Source organism: Amblyraja radiata, chromosome 14, assembly GCF_010909765.2.
Source record: "Amblyraja radiata isolate CabotCenter1 chromosome 14, sAmbRad1.1.pri, whole genome shotgun sequence".
Lineage (NCBI taxonomy): Eukaryota > Metazoa > Chordata > Chondrichthyes > Rajiformes > Rajidae > Amblyraja > Amblyraja radiata.
Window position 1 is genome coordinate 19,042,035 of NC_045969.1, and position 22,676 is coordinate 19,064,710.

General features: G+C 40.1%; 1 protein-coding gene across 3 annotated transcripts in view; it reads right to left on the bottom strand.

The window, feature by feature from the left end:
* Window positions 1-662: 662 nt before the first annotated feature.
* Window positions 663-22,676, bottom strand: part of LOC116980457 (NXPE family member 3-like) — a 32,237-nt gene continuing 10,223 nt past the window's right edge. For all 3 annotated transcript variants that reach the window (XM_033032712.1, XM_033032711.1, XM_033032710.1), the window contains exons 3-5: window positions 7,705-7,778; window positions 2,699-2,908; window positions 663-1,375 (exon numbers count right to left, since the gene is read on the bottom strand). In XM_033032712.1, coding sequence (XP_032888603.1) covers window positions 822-1,375; window positions 2,699-2,908; window positions 7,705-7,778 — 838 coding nt within the window. In that variant the 3' untranslated portion in view covers window positions 663-821. The remainder of the gene's footprint in view (window positions 1,376-2,698; window positions 2,909-7,704; window positions 7,779-22,676) is intronic.

A 22,676-nucleotide genomic window follows, 5' to 3' on the forward strand; every position in this document is an offset into this window, starting at 1 on the left:
TAGTGGGAGGGGGGAGGGACTCTAAAACCCAGAAGTGTGGGTGTGGCTCAGTCTCTGCAAGATGGAGGAGGGAGAGGTCACGACTCGCTGTCTTTAGTGGCCTTGCACCCTGCTTGAAATGGTATGAAATTGCACTTGAATTTGGTGGCCTTGCACACTGCTTGAAGTGGTAAGAAACTGCACTTGAATTTGGTGGCCTTGCACCCTGCTTGAAATGAAATTTCAAGGAATAGCCGTGAGTCAACTGCCAGTCCACCAGCCGTGAGTGAGTGAGCTGCCAGCACAAAAGGCTTGAGTGACTTAGCCGCCAGCCCAAGAATCCATTCGGCCCACAATGCCCATAATAGCCCTCTGGAAACCAGTCCCTTAAGCTGCACTCAAATTACTCCACTTCAAACACCAAATTGCTCCAAATTCCTAATTCCCATCCTCTCCAAGTCTTCACTTTCACTCGCTCTGAGCCTCTCACAGGAAGCAGACCTTTGGCTTGTCCAGATCACATTAACTCATCACAGAAGAACCCCATTCCCCCAATTCTCACTCACATGTCAGTTAACTCCCCTTTGGAAATGTCATATTCCAAACAGAATGGTTTAATATCAAACCTTAGGTAATGGTTAAGAATTATGACTAATTAAGATAATGGAATCAAATCATTTGTATGTTACAAAATATATTTATTTACAGAGATAAAAATGAATTAAAAGCTTAGAAATCAAAAATTTCAAAACATTTAAAATTGCACTTCAGGTTTAGACAGATAAATCTAAGATTTCCAATGTAATAGTTTTGATTTGGTGATGCATGGTAAGCAAATATAGTTATCTCTTTTCGGAAGGGCACACGTGTGAAAGAAACACATCTATTTCATTCTTTATTATGACTTGCGGAGGGTGTATGTTATGGGGCAGATAGTGGGCCATGGTCATTTCCCATGCATCCACAAATGCTACATTGATGCCGGCAAACATCCTCCTCATCAGTAAATCAAGTTGAAAAGAGAACCAGTCACTGTAGTTAAGAATTACATCTTGTGTAAGGGCCCGTACATTTGCAGTCTTTATAACGACCACCGTATCTGGATTCCTGCTGAGCAGATGTAGAACCGATCTTCGAATATGCTGCAGCCTTCTGATGTACACTTCCACTGGGAAACTGCAGAAATGGGCACATATAGCAATGCAAATAACAGTGTCTTTCCCTCCTTTAATTTCATTCAGTTTATTTGAAATGTAGTACAGATGCTGGCTTGAAAGGGTGGTGAATTGGATTGGTGGGCCATGAGCACAATATTCCAGCATGATGTTGTTTTGCATGTCCAAGGCACACAGAGGGCCAGCCTTTATTGGATTGCCAAGGTCAAACCATCTAATACCTAAACAGAAAAGACAAATTTTAAACTTGCTAAATATTGAAAATGTTAATATTTAGGAAACTGGGAAATGCACTTCAATCAAAACAACGACACCAAAGGAAGCCGTCCATTTACCTGCCACTAAAGGTAAAAGTTGAACAAAGGGAGAGAATTCTCACAGTGAATTACAGTGGAATCATAGAGCAAACACAGATCAACAAATTGAAAACAGGAAGACTTCACATTTATCATTCAGTTTCTTTCAAGCTACACAAGTGCCACACTATGACTATCTACGAGGGAGAGAATCTAACTACCACCTTTTGGCAATTAAAGAGCGTTTATTTGCATTATGCACCAGATACGAACTGAAACAATGAAACTTAAACTTGCTGCATCTTTACATTCATTTGATGTAACAACCACAATAGAAGAATCTGAAGAAGCACAATCGGAAGAAGGGTCTCGACATGAAACGTCATCCTTTGCTTCTCTCCAGAGATGCTGCCTGCCCCACTGAGTTACTCAAGCTTTTTGTGTTTAACCACAATAGATTATCAGTTACAGTGCCCTCCATAATGTTTGGGCCAAAGGCCCATCATTTATTTATTTGCCTCTGTACTCCATAATTTGAGATTTGTAATAGAAAAAAATCACATTTGGTTAAATTGCACATTGTCAGATTTTATTAAAGGCCATTTTTATACATTTTTGTTTCAGCTATTTTTAAACAAATTCCCCCCATTTCAGGGCACCATAATGTTTGGGACACAGCAATTTGACAATGACAAATGACAATAAATGGTATTGTATTGTATTGTATTGTATTGTAATTTCATGTAAATGAAAGTAGTCATATTTCGTATTTTGTTGCATATCCTTTGCATACAATGACTGCTTGAAGTCTGCGATTCATGGACATCACCATTTGATGGGTGTCTTCTCTGGTGATGCTCTACCAGGCCTGTATTGCAGTCGGGCGGTCAAGGGTGACAATGCACAAATTGGGCTACATCGAGGGTACAACAACCTGTGACTGTGGCACACAGACCTAGACAAATCAACACCCACTACAATGCCCATTGCTGGATAATCCATGTACTACTGCAGAACCTTGCACTTAACACTCCAATAGCGCAACAATGTGTACAGCAGTGGCGAGCCACTATACAGCATAAGGACATGAATGAAGAAGTAACACATTTCAGAGTGGCTACTTCCACAATTGCTGACATTTCTCATGAATACTTTAACCATTTTTCTTATTTCACTTTTGTAAAACGGATTGATAAATAAGCCAGACAAATCTGCATAAAGATAGTCAGTTTGATGAATGATACTAACCTGGAACAAATTTAGTCAGGTATTCAAACCACTGACGTAAAGTGGAATCTCCAAACAGATGAACTTTTTTCCTTCGAAGGCACTCGGTAACTTTTGCAGGAGTGTTGAAGCGACGAATATTGCAGGTCAGTGACATCCACTGGTCCTTATAATAAAAGCCAGATGGTGATAACATTGGTTTTCCCTGGACACATTCATCAAGAACTGTGGCTGAAAATAAGGGGACAAAGAGAAACATTTCATCTTTGGCTATCAATACTCTCTTGAGTGGTTCATTATAATTTCCATGGACAGAATGTATAGAGTAATATAATATGAATATCTGAACAATGTTGTGTCAATGTGGTTAGCACCAGGTCAGCTGGGTGGATTGTTCTTTGTTAGCATCCTTAACAGGGTAGAGAAACAGTATACTTAAGAAAGAGACAGGGCAGACTTCTGTGCATTTATGATCCAAATACACACAGCCTTTTGTTCATGTGGAATATTTCATTTTCTCCAGGGAAGCTTAAAAAAACAAACTTATCTCCAAACATCCAACTATTGATAGTTCCCAATTCAGGTTTGATGGACTACACCAGGAAATAAAATCCAGGAAAAGTGCTTCCCATCTCTGATTCCAGATGGGATGGAATTTGTTAAATGTGTCCAAGAAAGCTTCCTTAATCAATATGAACTGGGCCCCCACTTGAGAGGGTGCAACACCGGACCTCTTAGGGAACAAAGTAGGATGTGACCAAGGTGTCAGTGGGAGAGCACTTTGGGACTGACCACAAGTTAAGGAATTGTTTTGGAGGTACAATGTGTGAACTTGCAGAGGTTGACTGGATGTGTCTTTTGCAATAAGAGGACTGTTGGTAGGTGGGAGACTTCCCAAAAGAGAGATAACCTGAATGTAGTAAAACACTGTTAGGTAAAGAGCAAATCTGGCAGGTGTAGGGAACCTATTCCTTTTCTCCAGAGATTCTGCCTGACCCACTCAGTTACTTCAAAATGTTATGTCTATCAACGGAGGGAGACGTCGGTTTTAAGCAGTTGAGATCAAGAAAATCCTTCTGCAAGTTTAAATGTGGGGTTAGGAAGTGTAGGATTGATTTAAGAAGGCAATCAAGTGGTTAAATCTGAAATAGATTGGTAGGAAAGATAAAAACAAATCTAAAGAGATTCGACAGATACAAAAAATAGATGGTTAGGGAGAAAATATACCCCCTTAAAGATCAAAATGGCCATCATTATTTTAGATCAGTTGAGAGATATAGCATGGATCGAGGTCATTCAACTCTCTTGAGTCCACGCTGACCACCGATTACCCATTCACAGTAGTTCTATATTATCCCCTTTGTACCAACACTACACATTAGGGGCAATTTAGAGGTCAACTACAAACCCGCACATCTTTGGAATGCTGGAGGAAACCGGAGCATCCGGAGGAAACCCACATGGCTACAAGGAGAATTTGCAAAATCCATGCAGACAGTACCAGAGGTTGGGATTGAGCCTGTGGGACAGCAGCTCTACCAGCTGCGCTTCTATCCCCGCCTCCCTCCTCCATCCAAGAGGCCACAAGAGGGGAACATTTTAAATAAATATTTATCATCTGTTTTCTCTAGGGAAAAGATCATGGAAGCTAAAAAATCGAGGCATGTGAGTGGTGAGTTCATAGATGACATACAAATGACTAAAGATGAGCTACTGGGGTTTTAAGGCACATTATGGTGGATGAATCCCCAGGGCCAGATGAAATGCATCCTCATTAGCCAGAGAGGAATTTCTGAAAGTTGGGAGGTGGCTAATGTTGCATCATTATTTAAGATGGGCAGTAGGGCAAACCAGGGAACTACATTCCAGCGGGCCAGCCGTCAGTGGTGGGAGAGTTGTTGGAGGGGATTCTAAGAGACAAGAGTTGATTAGAGATAGTCAGCATGGCTTTGGGTGTGGGGAATCGTGTCTCATGATTATGACAGTTATTTCACCCCAAAGAGGTCAGCAAGATGACTGATAAGGGCAGGGCAGTGAATATTCTCTATATGGACTTTAACAAAACATTTAACAAGATCACACATTGGTAGGTACACATAAATGCTGGAGAAACTCAGCGGGTGCAGCAGCATCTATGGAACGAAGGAAATAGGCAACATTTCGAGCCAAAACCCTTCTTCAGACTGATGGGGGGGGGGGGGGGGGGGGGGGGGGGTTTGTTTGCAAGGTCAGATCATATAATTTCCAAAGTAAGCTAACCAAATAGATTCAAAATTGGCTTAGAGAACAAAGGGTAGTTGTGGAGATTGTTTTTCTGATTGAAGACTTGTGACCAGTTGTGTATGACAGGGACCAATGCTGTTCGTTGACATTGTTATTAAATTTATACCAACATTTCTCGTGTGGTGGACGAGGGAGGATATCTAAATATACAACAGTGTAGAATACCTGGGGAGGTGGGCAAAGGACTGTCAAATAGGATTTAACTGTGATAAATGTGAGGCATTGCATCCTGGCATGTCAAATCAGGGCAGGATGTGCACAGTAAATGGTTGAACCTTGTAAAATGTTGCAGAGCAAAGAGATCAGGGAGTGCAGTGCGTGGTTCATCAAAAGTGGCAGCTCAGGCGAGCAAGGTGGTGTGGATAGTGTTTGGCATGCTTGCGTTTATTGGGAAGAATGTTGGATACAAACATTGGAACATCGTGATATAGATGTCTAAATTATTGGTGAGACCACACTTACAGTACAGCATACAGTGATATGTTCTTGCTGCAGGAAGTATGATTGGAAAGGGTACAGGTAACATATTCACCAGGATGCTAAATGTATTCATTCGGAAAAGGTGAGGTGCAACAAGACCTGGGTGTGCTTGTACATCAGTCACTGAAAGTAAGCATGCAGGTACAGCAGGTCGTGAAGAAAGCTAATGGCATGTTGGCCTTCATTGCGAGAGCCAGAAGCAAGGAGGTCCTACTGCAGTTTTACAGGGTCCTGGTGAGACCGCACCTGTAATATTGTGTGCTATTATGGTCTCATAATTTGAAGAAGGACATTCTTGCTATTGAGGAAGTGCAGAGTAGGTTCACCAGGTTAATTTCCAGGATGGCGGGACTGACATAGGAAGAAAGAATGGGTCAACTGGGCTGATATTCACTGGAATTTAGGATGAGAGGGGATTTTATAGAAACATATAAAATTCTTAAAGGATTGGTCAGGCTAGATGCAAGAAAAATGCTCCCAATATTGGGGGAGTCCAGAACCAGGGGTCACAGTTTAAGAATAAGGGGTAGGCCACTTAGGACTGAGATGAGGAAAAACTTCTTCATCCAGAGAGTTGTGAATCTGTGGAATTCTCTGCCACAGAAGGCAGTGGGGGCCAATTCATTGGATGTTTTCAAGAGAGTTAGATTTAGCTCTTAGGGCTAAAGGAATCAAGGGATATGGGGAAAAAGCAGGAACAGGGTACTGATTTTAGATGATCAGCCATGATCATATTGAATGGCAGTGCTGGCTCGAAGGGCCGAATGGCCTACTCCTGCACCTATTTTTCTATGTATCTTTTTTATTTGTATTTATTTTATTTTTTTCTGTTTCTACTTGCAGGCTTGAGTCCTTAGCCTAACATATGAGAGGTATCAATAAGGTGAACATCCTGCCTTTTTCCACCTTAGAGGATTCTAAAACTAGAAAGGATAAGAAGGATCTCAGGGGAATCTTTTTCACTCTGGAATTAGCTGCCAGAGGAAACTATAGAAGACGCAATTGCTACTTTTAAAAGTCTGAAATGGATAGAAACGGTTTTGACTAATATGGGCCAGATATGGGCAAATGGGATTAGCCTAGAATGCAAATTTGGTCAGTATGGAAAAAGTGTCTGAAGAACCTGTTCTCATGCTCTATGATTATGTAGAATACAGAGACCAAGCTATTTATGGAGTGCTTCAGATGTATGTGCTTTCAAATCAAAGTGCAGAATATCCCAGATCTTTAGTGGTAACTATCTGAGTGCGTTACTGTTGATATTTGTTTTTTGATATCACTCCCAAGTCCACAGAAAGCTTATGTAGTCAGGCTAACATTTCCCGAACATAATCTCGAGGTATGGATTTCTTGAATCACAAAATATTGAGTTGCCAGCTGAAGTATGATGTTGCTTCAAGTATGTGATGGGGCAGAATAGAGTGGTGACAAAGCAAAGCATGAGATCAACATGCTTTGAATTTCTCAGTTTGAGAGCAGAATCTCAATTGTTTTAAATGAAGAAAACAGAAGCCCCTTGGCACTATAACAAATGTGAAATAGTTTGCTTGAAAAGTTGTTTATTCAAAATTTGGCACCAGATGCCTCAATCGACAATTCTGTATTAACTGCAATAGGATCTCTGCATATAGAGCATTAATCATATCACCATGGTGGCACCACAGCTGCATGTATCTATTAAATATATGATTAATAATAAATGAATGAATATGCTTAAGATTACTGTAAAGTCCCCCACCTACAATTTCATATCAACAATGTGATTAGTAGCAGGTTAACCAACAGATCAAGCCCGTATCTTTTCTGTTGAAAAAGTTAATATCTGTATTTATTGCTACTGTTGCTGTAGAGACCTGGCTAGGTGAATTCAATGGAAGAGCTGTTCTAGCTGGATGTATGTTGGGTGATGATCTGCCTCCATTACTGATGGACCACACCAGAAAAATGCTGTTTTATTTTAAATCATATATTCAACCATCTATTAAAATGATAAAAATACACAAATCTGCATGAGAAAATGTATTGAATTGCTTGAGATGTGGCAAGTGACTAATATTGAATCAATACTAGCCCTGAAAAATAATACATATTGGTGAATAATTTATAACTTAAATGTTCATCTAATTCAAGAAAGAACTTCACGCGCTGTATTTTGTTTTAAAATGTTGTATATTTATAGCAAGGAACTGCTTCACTATTCTATTAGTATTTCTTCTAATATACTAGACGATCAATTTATTAGATGTGATTAAAAATAATCTTACTTGGTTGAGGTGACGGCTCTACGATTATATAACCCATGGCACAGGGTAATATGGGCTTCTTGATGTTGACTTTACTGCAAATGTTAATACCATTCATTAAGTCACTATTTCAATATAAAACACACATGCATACAGGGGACAGTCCAAAAAAGTCTTCAAATAATCCATTTCTACAACCTAGCCCATTGCAATTAACGTAGCTTCCACAAGTTTAGCTTCGAACGTCATCTTCTGAATAGTATGGAACCTGTAATTTAGCAAATCCATCCGGATCCAAATTGCTCTACATTAATTGACATTTATACTGAAAACAAGTAGTGATCAGAAACTTCAATGGTAATCCCTCGTCTAAACCGTCTACTTTAGATGTGGTGTTTGTTCAATGGAAAAACCAGGGAATCAATACAATGGGAGACCTCTATAAGAAGGGGACTCTCTCCTCTTTTCAAGAACTACAGGAGAAATATGACCTGAATGCCAATAATTTTTTTAGATATCTTCAAATCCGAGATTATGTGAAAACATATATACAAGATTGTCCTCTTATGGGTCCAGATATATTAGACGATAGTTTGAATAGACAGGCCGATACAAGTAAGATTGACACCCCACCCTCTGAGATTTATAGCGAGCATGGGAGGACGAGCTGGGTTTACCCATTTCTAAAGATATATGGGAGGAAAGCCTACAATACATACACTACTGTTCTTTAAATGCTAGGCATTGGCTGATACAATTTAAAGTATTGCATAGGTTATACTACTCAAAGACCAAATTGAACAAGATCTTCCCAACTGTCTCCCCTCTTTGTGATAAATGTCACTTTCAAGAAGCCGCCCTAACTCATTCTTTTGTATCCTGTATAAAAATACAGAACAGGCGTTGGAGATGCCAAAAGAATGGTCTACCACAGGGCAGTGTCCTAGCCCCAACGTTGTTCATATATACAGTATATACCAATGATCAACCTATCACCCCGATAACTAGGTCATTTCTGTATGTCGATGAATTATGCATCGCAACCCTCAGACTTCAGCCAGATTGGGACCGTACTAGAGACTGCTCTGCAGAATATGACAACATAATACCAACAGAACTCCTGCGCCCAAAACCAACAAAAAAAGCAGTAGTTTTCAGAACCAAGGATAACCTACCGGTAATGTTAAATGTCTGCCGAGCTTCACAGCTGTGTATCACTGGCTTCTTAAAAGTTGTCACCACTCCTTCTCCCCCCTCTTTTAAAGGACTTACCATATACTGCGCTTTAGCCATCGTTTTACAGCGCCAACCTTCCTGTTCATCGCGGTGTGTGTCTGTTTCACGTTGACTTTGCACAGTGTGAATTTTTTAGACAGTGCCTCCTCCGCTTGCGTAACGGGCTGGTGAAGGAGGTGATGTGTTTGTGTGAGTGTGTGTTCCACTCTGACAGTCGCCGTTCCAGTTGCCAGTTTTTCAGGCGACTGCCAGTAACTTGACAAATCGCCTAAGTGGGTCAGGCCCATAAGGAGAAGATTTATGAAGATGTTGCCAGGACTCAAAGGCCTGAGCAACAGGGAGAAGATGGGCAGGCTAAACCTTTATTCCTAAGAGCGCAGGTAACCGAGGGGGGGGGATCTTGTACAGATGTATAAAATTTGAGGGCAAATGATAGAGTGAATGCACAGAGTCTTTTACCCAGAGTAGGAGGATCAAGACAAGAGAACATTGGTTTAAGGTGAGAGGGGAAAAATTGAATAGGAACCTGAGAGGTATCTTTTTCACCACTGGGTGATTGATTATAGGGAAGAAAGTGTCAGAGGAGGTAGTTGAGGCAGGTACTGTGACAACATTTAAAAGTATTTTGGACAGGTACATGAATAGGAAAGGTTTAGAAAGATATGGGCCAAACATGGGTAGGTAGGACTAATGTAAATGGGGCATCTTGGTTGGCATGGACAAGTTGAGCAAGAAGAGGTTGTTTTTATGCTGTATGACCCCATATAATCATATACAACAGAGATCTCTGTACAACTCCACTGGTAACAAACATCCAGCCAGAATAACACTCTTCTGTAATGATCTAAAGTCTTCTATGTGTAAGCCAGTTCTAAATCTGATTGATCAAGTAACCATGGATCCCATGCATCTTAATCTCTCTGGATCAGCCTAATATGAGGGACTTTATCAAATGCCTTACTAAAATACAGGTAGACAACATCTACTGCTGTTCCCTCACCTCCTCAGAAAAATTATTCAGGTTTGAGACATGACCTGTCGCAGCTAAAGAAATGCTGACTGTCCCGAATAAGCCCATTTTCTTCCACCTATAAGCCAATCCTATCCCAAAGAATCCTCTCCAATAGCTTCCTTTCAAGTGACATGATGCTCACCAGCTTTTATTTCCTTTGATTATCTTTGCTTCCTATCTTAAATAAAGGAACAACATTGGCTACTTTCCAGTCCTCTGGTGACTTGCCTATGGCTAGAGAAGAAACAAAGATCTTTGTCGAAGTCCCTGCGAACTCCTTTCTTGCCCTTCTCAATAATCTGAGACATATCCCATTAGGTCGTAGGGATTTTTCTACCTTTATGTTGTTCAAGAACCCCAACATCTCCTTCTTGATCTCAAACTGCCCCAGCACATTAGTATTCCCCACACTGATCTCGATGTCCTTCAAGTCTATCCCCTTCTGTGTATGTCATATTGTGGATGACGTAGTGATTACACATTAACCGGACAAATGACAGTTGAACATATCCTGTTGCTCTTTTATAGTTGGCTTAAGTCCAAATTTGAACCAAGAAAGCCAGATAGAAAGTAGATATGAAACTCCAAGGGACATGTGAAAACAATCAATCAATCGTGAATGGCGTGTCTAATAGTTAGAATGGAAAAAATCAAAGTATTCTTGAGAATTATTTTAATTACACATTTTACCCTAGTAATCCACTGTTACGGACTTTAAAATTTAAAAAAAGGACAGACTATGTTCAATTTGATAATGATCATGGTAGATTTAATTCATGGCTGAACAGTGCATGACGCTTTCCGCATGGTCAAGAAGTAGAGAAAATAGGTTTAAGATGAGAGGGGAAAGATGTAATAGGAATTTACACATTTTCCCACAGTATGGGGAGTAAATGGAACGAGCTGTCAGAGGAAGTGATCAAGGCACATTCAATAACACCATTTAAAAGACATATGACAACTACATGGATAGTTGCAAAGAATATGTGCCAAATGCAGTCAAATGGGCTAGCTTAGATAGTGTATCGTGGTCAGCATGGATGAGTTGGGCAAAGGGTCTGTTTCTGTGTTGTATAACTCTATTGTAGCCACATGGGTAGCAACTAATATTCTACAATGCATAATGGGAAAAAAGCCAACTTTACATGAGCAACAGGTTATTGTGAGTATGATTAAAAGTAACCATTTCAGAGCAGAGGGTAGTCACAAGCAATGGTAGATGTTAGAATTTGGAACAAAACAAAAAACTGCTGAAAGAACTCAGTGGGTCAAACAGCATCTGTGGAAACAAATCTGATGCAGGGTCTTAAACGTGAAGCAAAAGACTGGACAATATTTTCAGTTTGATCAGGCCAAACATGCTCAGCTCAAGGTCCATAAATTGTATTGAGATGCCCAAGAGAATTAACAACAAATTAACTGGATAGAGAATAGGGAAGTGCTATAAAAGACCATCTATGGCAAGGGCAAGAAAGAAAACTAGAAGTAGCAGTCTATCTGTGCAGGAAGGAACTGCAGATGTTGGTTTACACACCAAAGCTAGACACAAAATGCTGGAGTACGGGCCAGGCAGCATCTCTGGCGAGAAGGAATGGGTGATGTTTCAGGTAGAGACCCATCTTCAGACCTATCTGTCCATCTTCTCATCGTTCTCAGAAGGATTTCCAGGCTCATACGCATAATAAAGTGAAAACACAACAGTGGCCATTCATTGTAATGAGGCAAGAAAATCCAAAAGTAACAAAGGCCTCACAGTCAGGTAAAAGGGCTTTGTCACTTTGACAATAAGGGATAAGCAGATGTACAGGTTAAAACTGTGAAATATCAATGTAGGAAGACATAATTATGTTACCCATGTGAAAACATTGTCAGGAGCAATCAAATCTATGCTCCAGTGTCCCATTTGGGATTTGAGGACCCCCAGCCTTTTGGAAGATTGATGTGAAAACATCTTAGAAGCATTAAGTACACCAGGAGTGATAACTCGAGAACAACTGACACAGAAAGTGCACCCCGACTTCTGAACTCAGAGAAGACTACAACTCATTGAAGTAATCCTAGCTAATTCATTTTTATTTATTGGGCAGCAAGATAGGAAAAGCTGTATTAGTAAATGAGGTTATTAAGAGTTACAAAGGTCTTGTTGAATGGTTTAGTTAAATGCCTGTATATTTAATACTGATATGAATATTAATAGTAAGATTAAACGAGAACTTACCAGTTCGAAGTTTGATCTTTATTTTTATGAGGAGTTACGATGAGGGATTACATGAAGAAGGCCGTCAGCCCGCATGCGCATCGATCTTCAAAGCAGCGGTGTGAAGTCACAGATAAACAGTTGATGAACTGATAATAGTAAGATTCGCGAACTTAGAACTACCAGCTGTATTTTATGAGGAGGGTTGGGAGTGGAGGGCACGTAATCCCTCATCGTAACTCCTCATAAAATAAAGATCAAACTTCAAACTGGTAAGTTCTCGTTTAATCTTACTATTTTACTTCGAAGTCACGTGAGTGACTATGTGAAGATTTTGAAGCTCTGTGACTTCATGCTGTGGAACGAGTCCATGCGTCACACACCGCATGATTGACCAAGGAGGAGTGGAAATCAAGTATTCAGTCATGACATAAATTTGGAACATGCTGAAAAATATTTAATGGACAAAATTATAATAGAAAAACCCCTCTTACACTTGAGAGGGGTTTACAAAACAGAACTTAAAATAGAGTTTGCTCGACCTGGCTACAGGTTTATTGTAAAACGTCTGGAACGTGTGTTCTGAGGTCCATCCTGCGGCCGCTAGGATTAGGTCCAACGGGACGTCCAGGACCCTTGCTGCGGACGTAGATGCAGCCCTGGTGGAATGAGATTTGAACACATCAGAGTCTATCCCAGCCTCAGCCAGAACATGCTTTAACCACCTAGAGATGGTTTGAGCTGAAACCTTTTTATGTAGTTTCTTATGACTGATAAATAATGTAAGTTCTGACCCCCTAAGAACCTTGGTTGTTTTAATATATTGGTGGAGGTGTGTGACCACACATAATTGGGGGTCTAAGGGGTATGCCATCAATTGTAGCTTAAGACCCGAAACACCAGGTCTGCTCTGTTTAATGAGATCATAGACAAAAAACGTTATGTCACTGGCAGAAATCACTATCCTATCCAGACGCAGCTTCTGTAATGACTGGACCCGTTGAGCTGATACTAAGGCCATGAGCATCACTACTTTGTAAGTGAGCCGGAGAAGGGACAGGGATGTAGCTGGAGCCCATTGGCGAAGTAGTGTTAAAACCACACCTACATCCCATATTTTGATATACCTGGGCCTGGGAGGGTTTAAGTTAAAAATACCCCTCATGAATCTGGATATTAATGGATGGGACCCAACAGATTGACCTAAGCTTGGCAACAAATATGATGACAATGCACTCCTGGCACAATTCAGTGCACTGTAGCTCAATCTCTCGTCAAAGTGGAGTTTTGAGAGGAATTCCAGAATGTTAGTTATGTGCGTTGTCTCATACGTGATTTTAGTTTGTAAACAGAACTCTTCCCATTTCTAGTTTTCTAGTGCTGTCTCTCCAGGCCGTAGTTAGTACATCTGCGGTATGGTCAGCTAGTTCAATCCCGAGAAAGGGTCTTCTTAGAATCTGCAAACCAATAAGTTTTAGCTGATCATGTAGGGGATGTTCTTTCCGAGTGATTCGAGCATTTAGGCACCTCCATAAGGGTTCCATGATCACACCAAGAATGAGTGGATACCATGACTTAGTGGCCCCATCACGGCTATTAGGATGCCCGAGCCAGAGTCTTGATTGACTTTAAGCAGGCATCGACAGACAAGGCAGAACGGGTAGAACACAGAAAACTTATTCATCCCAATGCAGTGAGAATACATCAATCGCTATTGCCTTTGAGTCTGGTTTGCAACCAATATACCATTGGTGATCTTTTACATAGAAACATAGAAATTAGGTGCAGGAGTATGCCATTCGGCCCTTCGAGCCTGCACCGCCATTCAATATGATCATGGCTGATCATCCAACTCAGTATCCCGTACCTGCCTTCTCTCCATACCCTCTGATCCCCTTAGCCACAAGGGCCACATCTAACTCCCTCTTAAATATAGCCGATGAACTGGCCTCGACTACCCTCTGTGGCAACCCCTTAAGAATTTTGTAAGTTTTTATAAGATCCCCTCTCATCTCCTAAATTCTAGAGAGTATAAACCAAGTCTATCCAGTCTTTCTTCATAAGACAGTCCTGACATCCCAGGAATCAGTCTGGTGAACCTTCTCTGCACTCCCTCTATGGCAATAATGTCCATCCTCAGATTTGGAGACCAAAACTGTACGCAATACTAGAGGTGTGGTCTCACCAATACCCTGTACAACTGCAGTAGAACCTCCCTGCTCCTATACTCAAATCCTTTTGCTATGAATGCTAACATACCATTCGCTTTCTTCACAGCCTGCTGCACCTGCATGCCTACTTTTAATGACAGGTCTCGTTGCATCTCCCCTTTTCCTAATCGGCCACCATCAAATGTGCTGCTATATGATCTTTAATAACTGACTCTAGCAGTTTCCCCACTACCGATGTTAGACTAACTGGTCTGTAATTCCCCGTTTTCTCTCTCCCTCCCTTTTTAAAAAGTGGGGTTACATTAGCCACCCTCCAATCCTCAGGAACTACTCCAGAATCTAAAGAGTTTGAAAAATTATCACTAATGCATCCACTATTTCTGGAGCTGCTTCCTTAAGTACTCTGGGATGCAGCCTATCTGGCCCTGGCGATTTATCGGCCTTTAATCCATTCAATTTACCTAACACCACTTCCCGGCTAACCTGGATTCCACTCAGTTCCTCCATCTCCTTTGACCCGCTGTCCCCTGCTATTTCCGGCAGATTATTTATGTCTTCCTTTGTGAAGATGTTTCTATAAGATCCCCCCTCAATCTCCTAAATTCTAGCGAGTACAAGCCGAGTCTATCCAGTCTTTCTTCATATGAAAGTCCTGACATTCCAGGAATCAGCCTGGTAAACCTTCTCTGCACTCCCTCTATGACAATAATGTCCTTCCTCAGATTTGGAGACCAAAACTATACGCAATACTAGAGGTGTGGTCTCACCAATACCCTGTACAACTGCAGTAGAACCTCCCTGCTCCTATACTCAAATCCTTTTGCTATGAAAGCTAACATACCATTCGCTTTCTTCACTGCCTGCTGCACCTGCATGCCTACTTTCAATGACTGGTGTACCATGACACCCAGGTCTCTCTGCATCTCCCCTTTTCCTAGTCGGCCGCCATTTAGATAATAGTCTGCTTTCCTGTTTTTGCCACCAAAATGGATAACCTCACATTTATCCACATTATACTGCATCTGCCAAACATTTGCCCACTCACCCAGCCTATCCAAGTCACCTTGCAGTCTCCTAGCATCCTCCTCACAGCTAACACTGCCCCCCAGCTTAGTGTCATCCGCAAACTTGGAGATATTGCTTTCAATTCCCTCATCCAGATCATTAATATATATTGTAAATAGCTGGGGTCCCAGCACTGAGCCTTGCGGTACCCCACTAGTCACTGCCTGCCATTGTGAAAAGGACCCGTTTACTCCTACTCTTTGCTTCCTGTTTGCCAGCCAGTTCTCTATCCACATCAATACTGAACCCCCAATGCCATGTGCTTTAAGTTTGTATACTAATCTCTTATGTGGGACCTTGCCGAAAGCCTTCTGGAAGTCCAGATACACCACATCCACTGGTTCTCCCCTATCCACGCTACTAGTTACATCCTCGAAAAATTCTATAAGATTCGTCAGACATGATTTACCTTTTGTAAATCCATGCTGACTTTGTCCAATGATTTCACCACTTTCCAAATTTTCTGCTACCCCATCTTTAATAACTGACTCTAGCAGTTTCCCCACTACCGATGTTAGACTAACTGGGCTGTAATTCCCAGGGAGGGACCCTTCTTAAAAAGTGGGGTTACGTTTGCTACCCGCCAATCCTCAGGAACTACTCCAGAATCTAAAGAGTTTTGAAAGATTATTACTAATGCATCCACTATTTCTGGAGCTACTTCCTTAAGTACTCTGGGATGCAGCCTATCTGGCCCTGGGGATTTATCGGCCTTTAATCCATTCAATTTACCCAACACCACTTCCCGGCTAGCCTGGATTTCACTCAATTCCTCCAACTCCTTTGACCCGCGGTCCCCTGCTATTTCCGGCAGATTATTTATGTCTTCCTTAGTGAAGACGGAACCAAAGTAGTTATTCAATTGGTCCGCCATATCCTTGTTCCCCATGATCAACTCACCTGTTTCTGACTGCAAGGGACCTACATTTGTTTTAACTAATCTCTTTCTTTTCACATATCTATAAAAACTTTTGCAGTCAGTTTTTATGTTCCCTGCCAGTTTTCTTTCATAATCTATTTTTCATATGAAGAAAGACTGGATAGACTCGGCTTATACTCGCTAGAATTTAGGAGATTGAGGGGGGACCTTCTTGCTAGATGCAGGAAGATTGTTCCCGATGTTGGGGAAGTCCAGGACAAGAGGTCACAGCTTAAGGATAAGGGGGAAATCCTTTAAAACCGAGATGAGAAGAACTTTTTTCACACAGAGAGTGGTTAATCTCTGGAACTCTCTGCCACAGAGGGTAGTTGAGGCCAGTTCATTGGCTATAGTTAAGAGGGAGTTAGATGTGGCCCTTGTGGCTAAGGGGATCAGAGGGTATGGAGAGAAGGCAGGTACAGGATACTGAGTTAGATGATCAGCCATGATCATATTGAATGGCAGTGCAGGCTCGAAGGGCCAAATGGCCTACTCCTGCACCTAATTTCTATGTTTCTATGTTTCTTGTGTGAATGTTATTTGGACACTTAGGCTATTTAAAAAAGTTCATCTTTTCTTAAGAAATGGATAGATGTTTAGATCTAGTAATTGAATTTTGTAATTAGCTACAAATAGGTAACTAACTAATTATATGCTTTAATTTCAGGTCATTCAAGTAAGATTTTCATCTTTGTTTCAGAATGCTTCAATCTATAATAACTAAAAATGTATTTCAGTTCTTTTAATTTTTAAGAAAGTTATGGGCTTTTGACTGTCCTCGATCACAGCTTTTGTGTTCAGTCAATGGAAAAGCAATAGGGAACAAGATGCTAATTTCCGAGTATGAAAATGGCCATACTTTTTTAATACTGAAGATATGAAAGTGAATTAGGTGTCAAATTAAACTTATTTTTATGCTTTAACTGATGGGATAAATTCCAGACTTGTTTTTTTAAATCTCAAAATTTTGTAACATTGCTTTAAGACCGAGATGAGAAAAACATTTTTCACACAGAGTGTGGTGAATCTCTGGAACTCTCTGCCACAGACGGTAGTTGAGGCCAGTTCATTGGCTATATTTAAGAGGGAGTTAGATGTGGCCCTTGTGGCTAAAGGGATCAGGGGGGAATGGAGAGAAGGCAGGTACGGGATACTGAGTTGGATGATCAGCCATGATCATATTGAATGGCGGTGCAGGCTCGAAGGGCCGAATGGCCTACTCCTGCACCTATTTTCTATGTATCTATGTACAGTAAATCTTCAGTTATATTACAAACTGCTCAAAGATGGGAAATTATTAATACCATCTCTAGTTACGGACGCGGATGCGATTTGCATGAGTTACCAATTCTTCAGTTACAGTGGCTTTCAAAAGTATTCATACCCCTTGAACTTTTACACATTTTGTCACGTTACAACCACAAATGTAAATGTAGTTTATTGGGATTTTATGTGATAGACCAACACAAAGTGGCGCATAATTGTGAAGTGGAAGGAAAATGATACATGGTTTTCAAATTTTTTTACAAATAAATAACTGAAAAGTGTGGCGTGCAAAAGTATTCAGACACCTTTACTGTGATACCCCTAAATAAAATCCAGTGCAACCAATTGCCTTCAGAAGTCACCTAATTAGTAAATAGAGTCCACTTGTGTGTAATCTAATCTCAGTATAAATACAGCTGTTCTGTGAAGGCCTCAGAGGTTTGTTAGAGAACATTAGTGAACAAACAGCATCATGAAGCCCAAGGAACACACCAGACAGGTCAGGGATAAAGTTGTGGAGAAGTTTAAAGCAGGGTTAGGTTATTAAAAAAATCTTAAGCTTTGAACATCTCACGGAGCACTGTTCAATCCATCATCCGAAAATGGAAAGAGTATGGTACAACTGCAAACCTACCAAGACATGGCCGTCCACCTAAACTGACAGGCCGGGCAATGAGAGCATTGAAGCAGCCAAGAGGCCCATGGTAACTCTGGAGGAGCTGCAGAGATCCACAGCTCAGGTGGGAGAATCTGTCCACAGGACAACTATTAGTCGTGCACTCCACAAAACGGGCCTTTATGGAAGAGTGGCAAGAAGAAAGCCATTGTTGAAAAAAAGCCATAAGAAGTCCCATTTCCAGAATTATTCAAGGCAGATAATTGTGAAATTCCGTGACATCTCTTCAGTGGAATTTATATTGAAAAAGATCACTTATGGGAAGAAGCTGACATACCGTGGGGATAATGTGCGAATATTTCGCGATTACTCTCCTGAGGTAGTCCAGAAAATGAGATTGTTTACACCGGCAAGACACACTTTGAGAGAAGTCCCGGGAGTAAGATATGGAATTTACTTTCCCGGAAAAATGAAGATATCTTATAATGGCTTGTATACTTGAACGCTCATTTGCAGATCCCGGAAAAGCTTTAAAGTATGCAGAGGATATCGTTAAGAAAACATCGGGGCAAGCTGCCGACAAGGAAGAAGGTTGAACTTTTTACAGAGTTTTGAACTGATTAAAATGGCCGAGCTACCCAGACAATTATAAAGCTTATCTCGTTGGAATGTGTTATTCAGAGAGCTTGGTTATATTCAACCTTGGATGAAAAGCTCAAAGTTTAACCCCTTGGCACCTGCTTGTACGGTAGTTAACCCTTTGGTACCAGCTTGTATGATGTATGGTAGTTATAGAATGGGATATTATGTAAGAATCCTGGGTGGATATATATGGGAAAGTTTAGATTAGATTAAGATTGGCTAAATTAGAAGGACATATATACTTATATAATCGTGTATATGTTGTGTTCTATATTTGTTTTGTTTTATTACTCCTTATGTCTCTTTTTTCTCTCGGCTGTCACTAGCGCTGGTTTGATAAACTCATATAAGAAAAGACAAAATATGAAACGGTATGTAACTTTTTATGAGGATTCACCAAGGGGGAGGAGCTCAATGTATAACAACATCACGGAGGTCTATACATTTTTTGCCATCGTTGATGGCTATTCGTCCTTAAGGTATCTTCCCTTAGATACCTTAATAGCACCTTTTTTTTTAAAGCACAATCAAGATTTTTATCTGTTTAATTTTTTGAAAGTAATTGTGTATCACATTCTTTTTTTCTTTTTCTAAGGCACTTTACAAGAAGGAGATGCAATATAAATCTAATAAACCGGGATGACCACCCAAGTCCTAAAATTCTGAGGTATTTGGTTACACCATATGATTCAGGAATATTACCTTGATTTACAATGCAAGACGATAGACAAATAAAGAATGGAGGAATTACATTTTGTAGTTGGAATATAAGGGGTGCCAACGAACCAATTAAGAGGGGTAAAATTTTTGCCCAACTAAAATCGTTGAAAAGCGACATAATGTTTTTGCAGGAGACACACATGAAACAACAAACACAAATAAGATTAAAGGCGAATTGGATAGGCCAAACATACTACTCCTCATTTACTTCTAAATCTAGGGGTACAGCTATTCTTATTAGGAAAGGTATTCCTTTTAAATTAAAGAATACTATATCAGATAAAGAGGGAAGATATATTATAGTTTCGGGTGAAATTTATGCAACCCCACTAACTTTGATAAATATTTATGCTCCGAATTTTGATAACCCCCAATTTTTTGATAACATTATTGACATAATGTCAGAGTTTAATTACCAAAATGTGATAATAGGGGTGGACTTTAACTGTGTTTTAGATTCATATCTAGATAAATCAGCAAAACAAAAGAAGAGTAATTTAAAATCTAAAACCAGCGAACTTCTAAATACATATATAAAAAATACTAATATAATAGATGTATGGAGATCTGCTAATCCAGTTGGAAGGGAATACTCGTTTTACTCTTCGGTGCATAAAACTTATTCAAGAATTGATTATTTTTTAGTGGATATGAAATTAATGCCATATACAAACAACCCAACATACCACATTAGTAGTATCTCAGATCACTCTCCGTTGACATTTTCAGTAAAATTTGAGGGAATGCCGGGTAAAAAAAAATTTTGGAGGTTTAATACACATATTTTAAATGACGTGCAAGGCTATCAATATTTAAAACAACAAATTAAACTTTTTTTCGATACAAATGATATACCAGGTACTTTACCTTCTTTAACTGAATATTACTGATACAAGAAAGGGTTCAGCCGTAGACACATTACGAAGGAAGTTCCGCATAATCAGCTGAACCCAAGGTCGCCTACGTCAAACTATGGCACCTTCTGCATTCCTGTTGTGACTACTCAGAGAGTAAACAAAGGGAAACTTAGACACACTGCTAACCTAACAAACCTAATACCTATTACCTCCAAACCTAAACCAACCATAAAGCCTATCAATAATACCATCAGGATGGGTCTGCTTAATGTTAGGTCTCTTAATAACAAATCATTTTTAGTCAACGATTTTATTACCACCTCTAAACTGGATTTTATGTTTTTAACTGAAACATGGCTAGAACAAAATAACAGTGCAACCATTCTGATCGAGACAGCTCCTCCAAACTATAACTTTTTTGATGTATGTAGATCTGGAAAAAGAGGTGGAGGGGTTGCTGCTATATTTAAAAATGTATTTCAGGGGAAACAGATGTCACTTGGTGATTTCCCATCATTCGAATACCTTTGTGCTGTATTGAAATGTTCCCCCAGAGTTCTCCTATTAATTATTTACAGGCCTCCTAAATATCATGCTAATTTTTTCGATGACTTTACAGAATTATTGTCTAGCATCTCCACTGACTTTGACTGTCTAGTTATAACTGGTGATTTTAATTTTCATACTGATGATTTGAATGACAAGGGTGCAAAAGAATTTTTAACTATTTTAGACACATTTGACCTGTCTCAACATGTGAAAGAGGCTACTCATTGTAATGGGCACACCCTTGACTTGATTATCACAAAGGGTCTCATTGTTTCTGATATTTTCGTGACTGATCCTTCATTGTCTGACCACTTCTGTGTTTTCTTTAATATATCTTTTATTTCCGACATACAGACAAAATCAAATACTGTCAAAAAACGGTATATAAATGAACATTCTAATGTACTCTTTAAAAATGCCATCTCCCTCTTACCACCTCTAAACCCATGTTCTGCTGATGATCTTGTAGATAACTTTAACTCCAAAATTGTGAAAGTTATAGATGTCATTGCACCTATTACGGTTAAAACGATTTCTGGTAAGCAAAAGGCACCCTGGAGAAAAGCTGCTTTTGTAACAGCCCAGAAAAGAGAATGCCGGAAAGCTGAGCGCATCTGGCGGAAAACAAAACTTCATATTCACCATGACATCTATAAAGAGAGCCTCCGTGCCTACAATTTAGACTTAAAAAGTGCTAGAGAAACATTTTTCTCCAATATCATTAACAACAACACTAATAAGGCAAAAACCCTATTTGCAACTGTTGACAGACTGACCAACCCCCCAACACAATTACCACCTGAACTCCATTCCACGCAGAAATGCAATGAGTTTGCATTATTCTATACAGATAAAATTGAAGGCATCAGACGTGCCATCAATATCACCGCTTCAAACAAAAATGTTGGATCACCACCCTGTTTAGGCAAAGGTAACGTGGCAATGATGACATGCTTTAATGTCATAGACTCTAAAACTCTTGTGGAAACGGTGACACAACTAAGGCCATCCACCTGCTGCCTTGATGCTTTACCTACCAACTTCTTTAAGAATGTTTTTGACTGCCTAGCAATAGACATACTGCAAATAGTTAACAGCTCTCTTCAATCAGGCAATTTCCCAAAAGCCTTGAAAACTGCAGTTATTAAACCTCTTTTAAAAAAGCGGAGCCTAGATGCCTCTATTATTAACAACTATAGACCAATTTCAAACCTATCTTTCATAAGCAAAATCATTGAGAAAGTTGTCCTCCAGCAACTTAATCAATTCCTGGCTTCAACTGGCTGCTACGACAACTTCCAGTCAGGATTTCGACCTCTTCATAGCACCGAGACCGCTCTTATTAAAGTTGTAAACGACATCCGTCTTAACACAGACTCTGGCAAAGTTTCAATATTAATGCTATTAGATCTCAGTGCTGCATTCGACACTGTTGATCACTCAATACTTTTGGACAGGTTGGAAAAATGGGTGGGGCTCTCAGGCACAGTCTTAAGTTGGTTCAGGTCATATTTACAAGATAGGAACTATTTTGTTTCCATTGGAGACTTTGTATCAGAACCAACAAACGTGACGTGTGGAGTACCGCAAGGTTCGATCTTAGGGCCCTCTTTATTCAACATCTACATGCTCCCACTAGGGCAAATCATGCGATATAATAATATTGACCACCACTGCTATGCCGATGACACTCAAATCTATGTAGCGCTATCACCAAATGATTATCGCCCCATAGATCTGTTG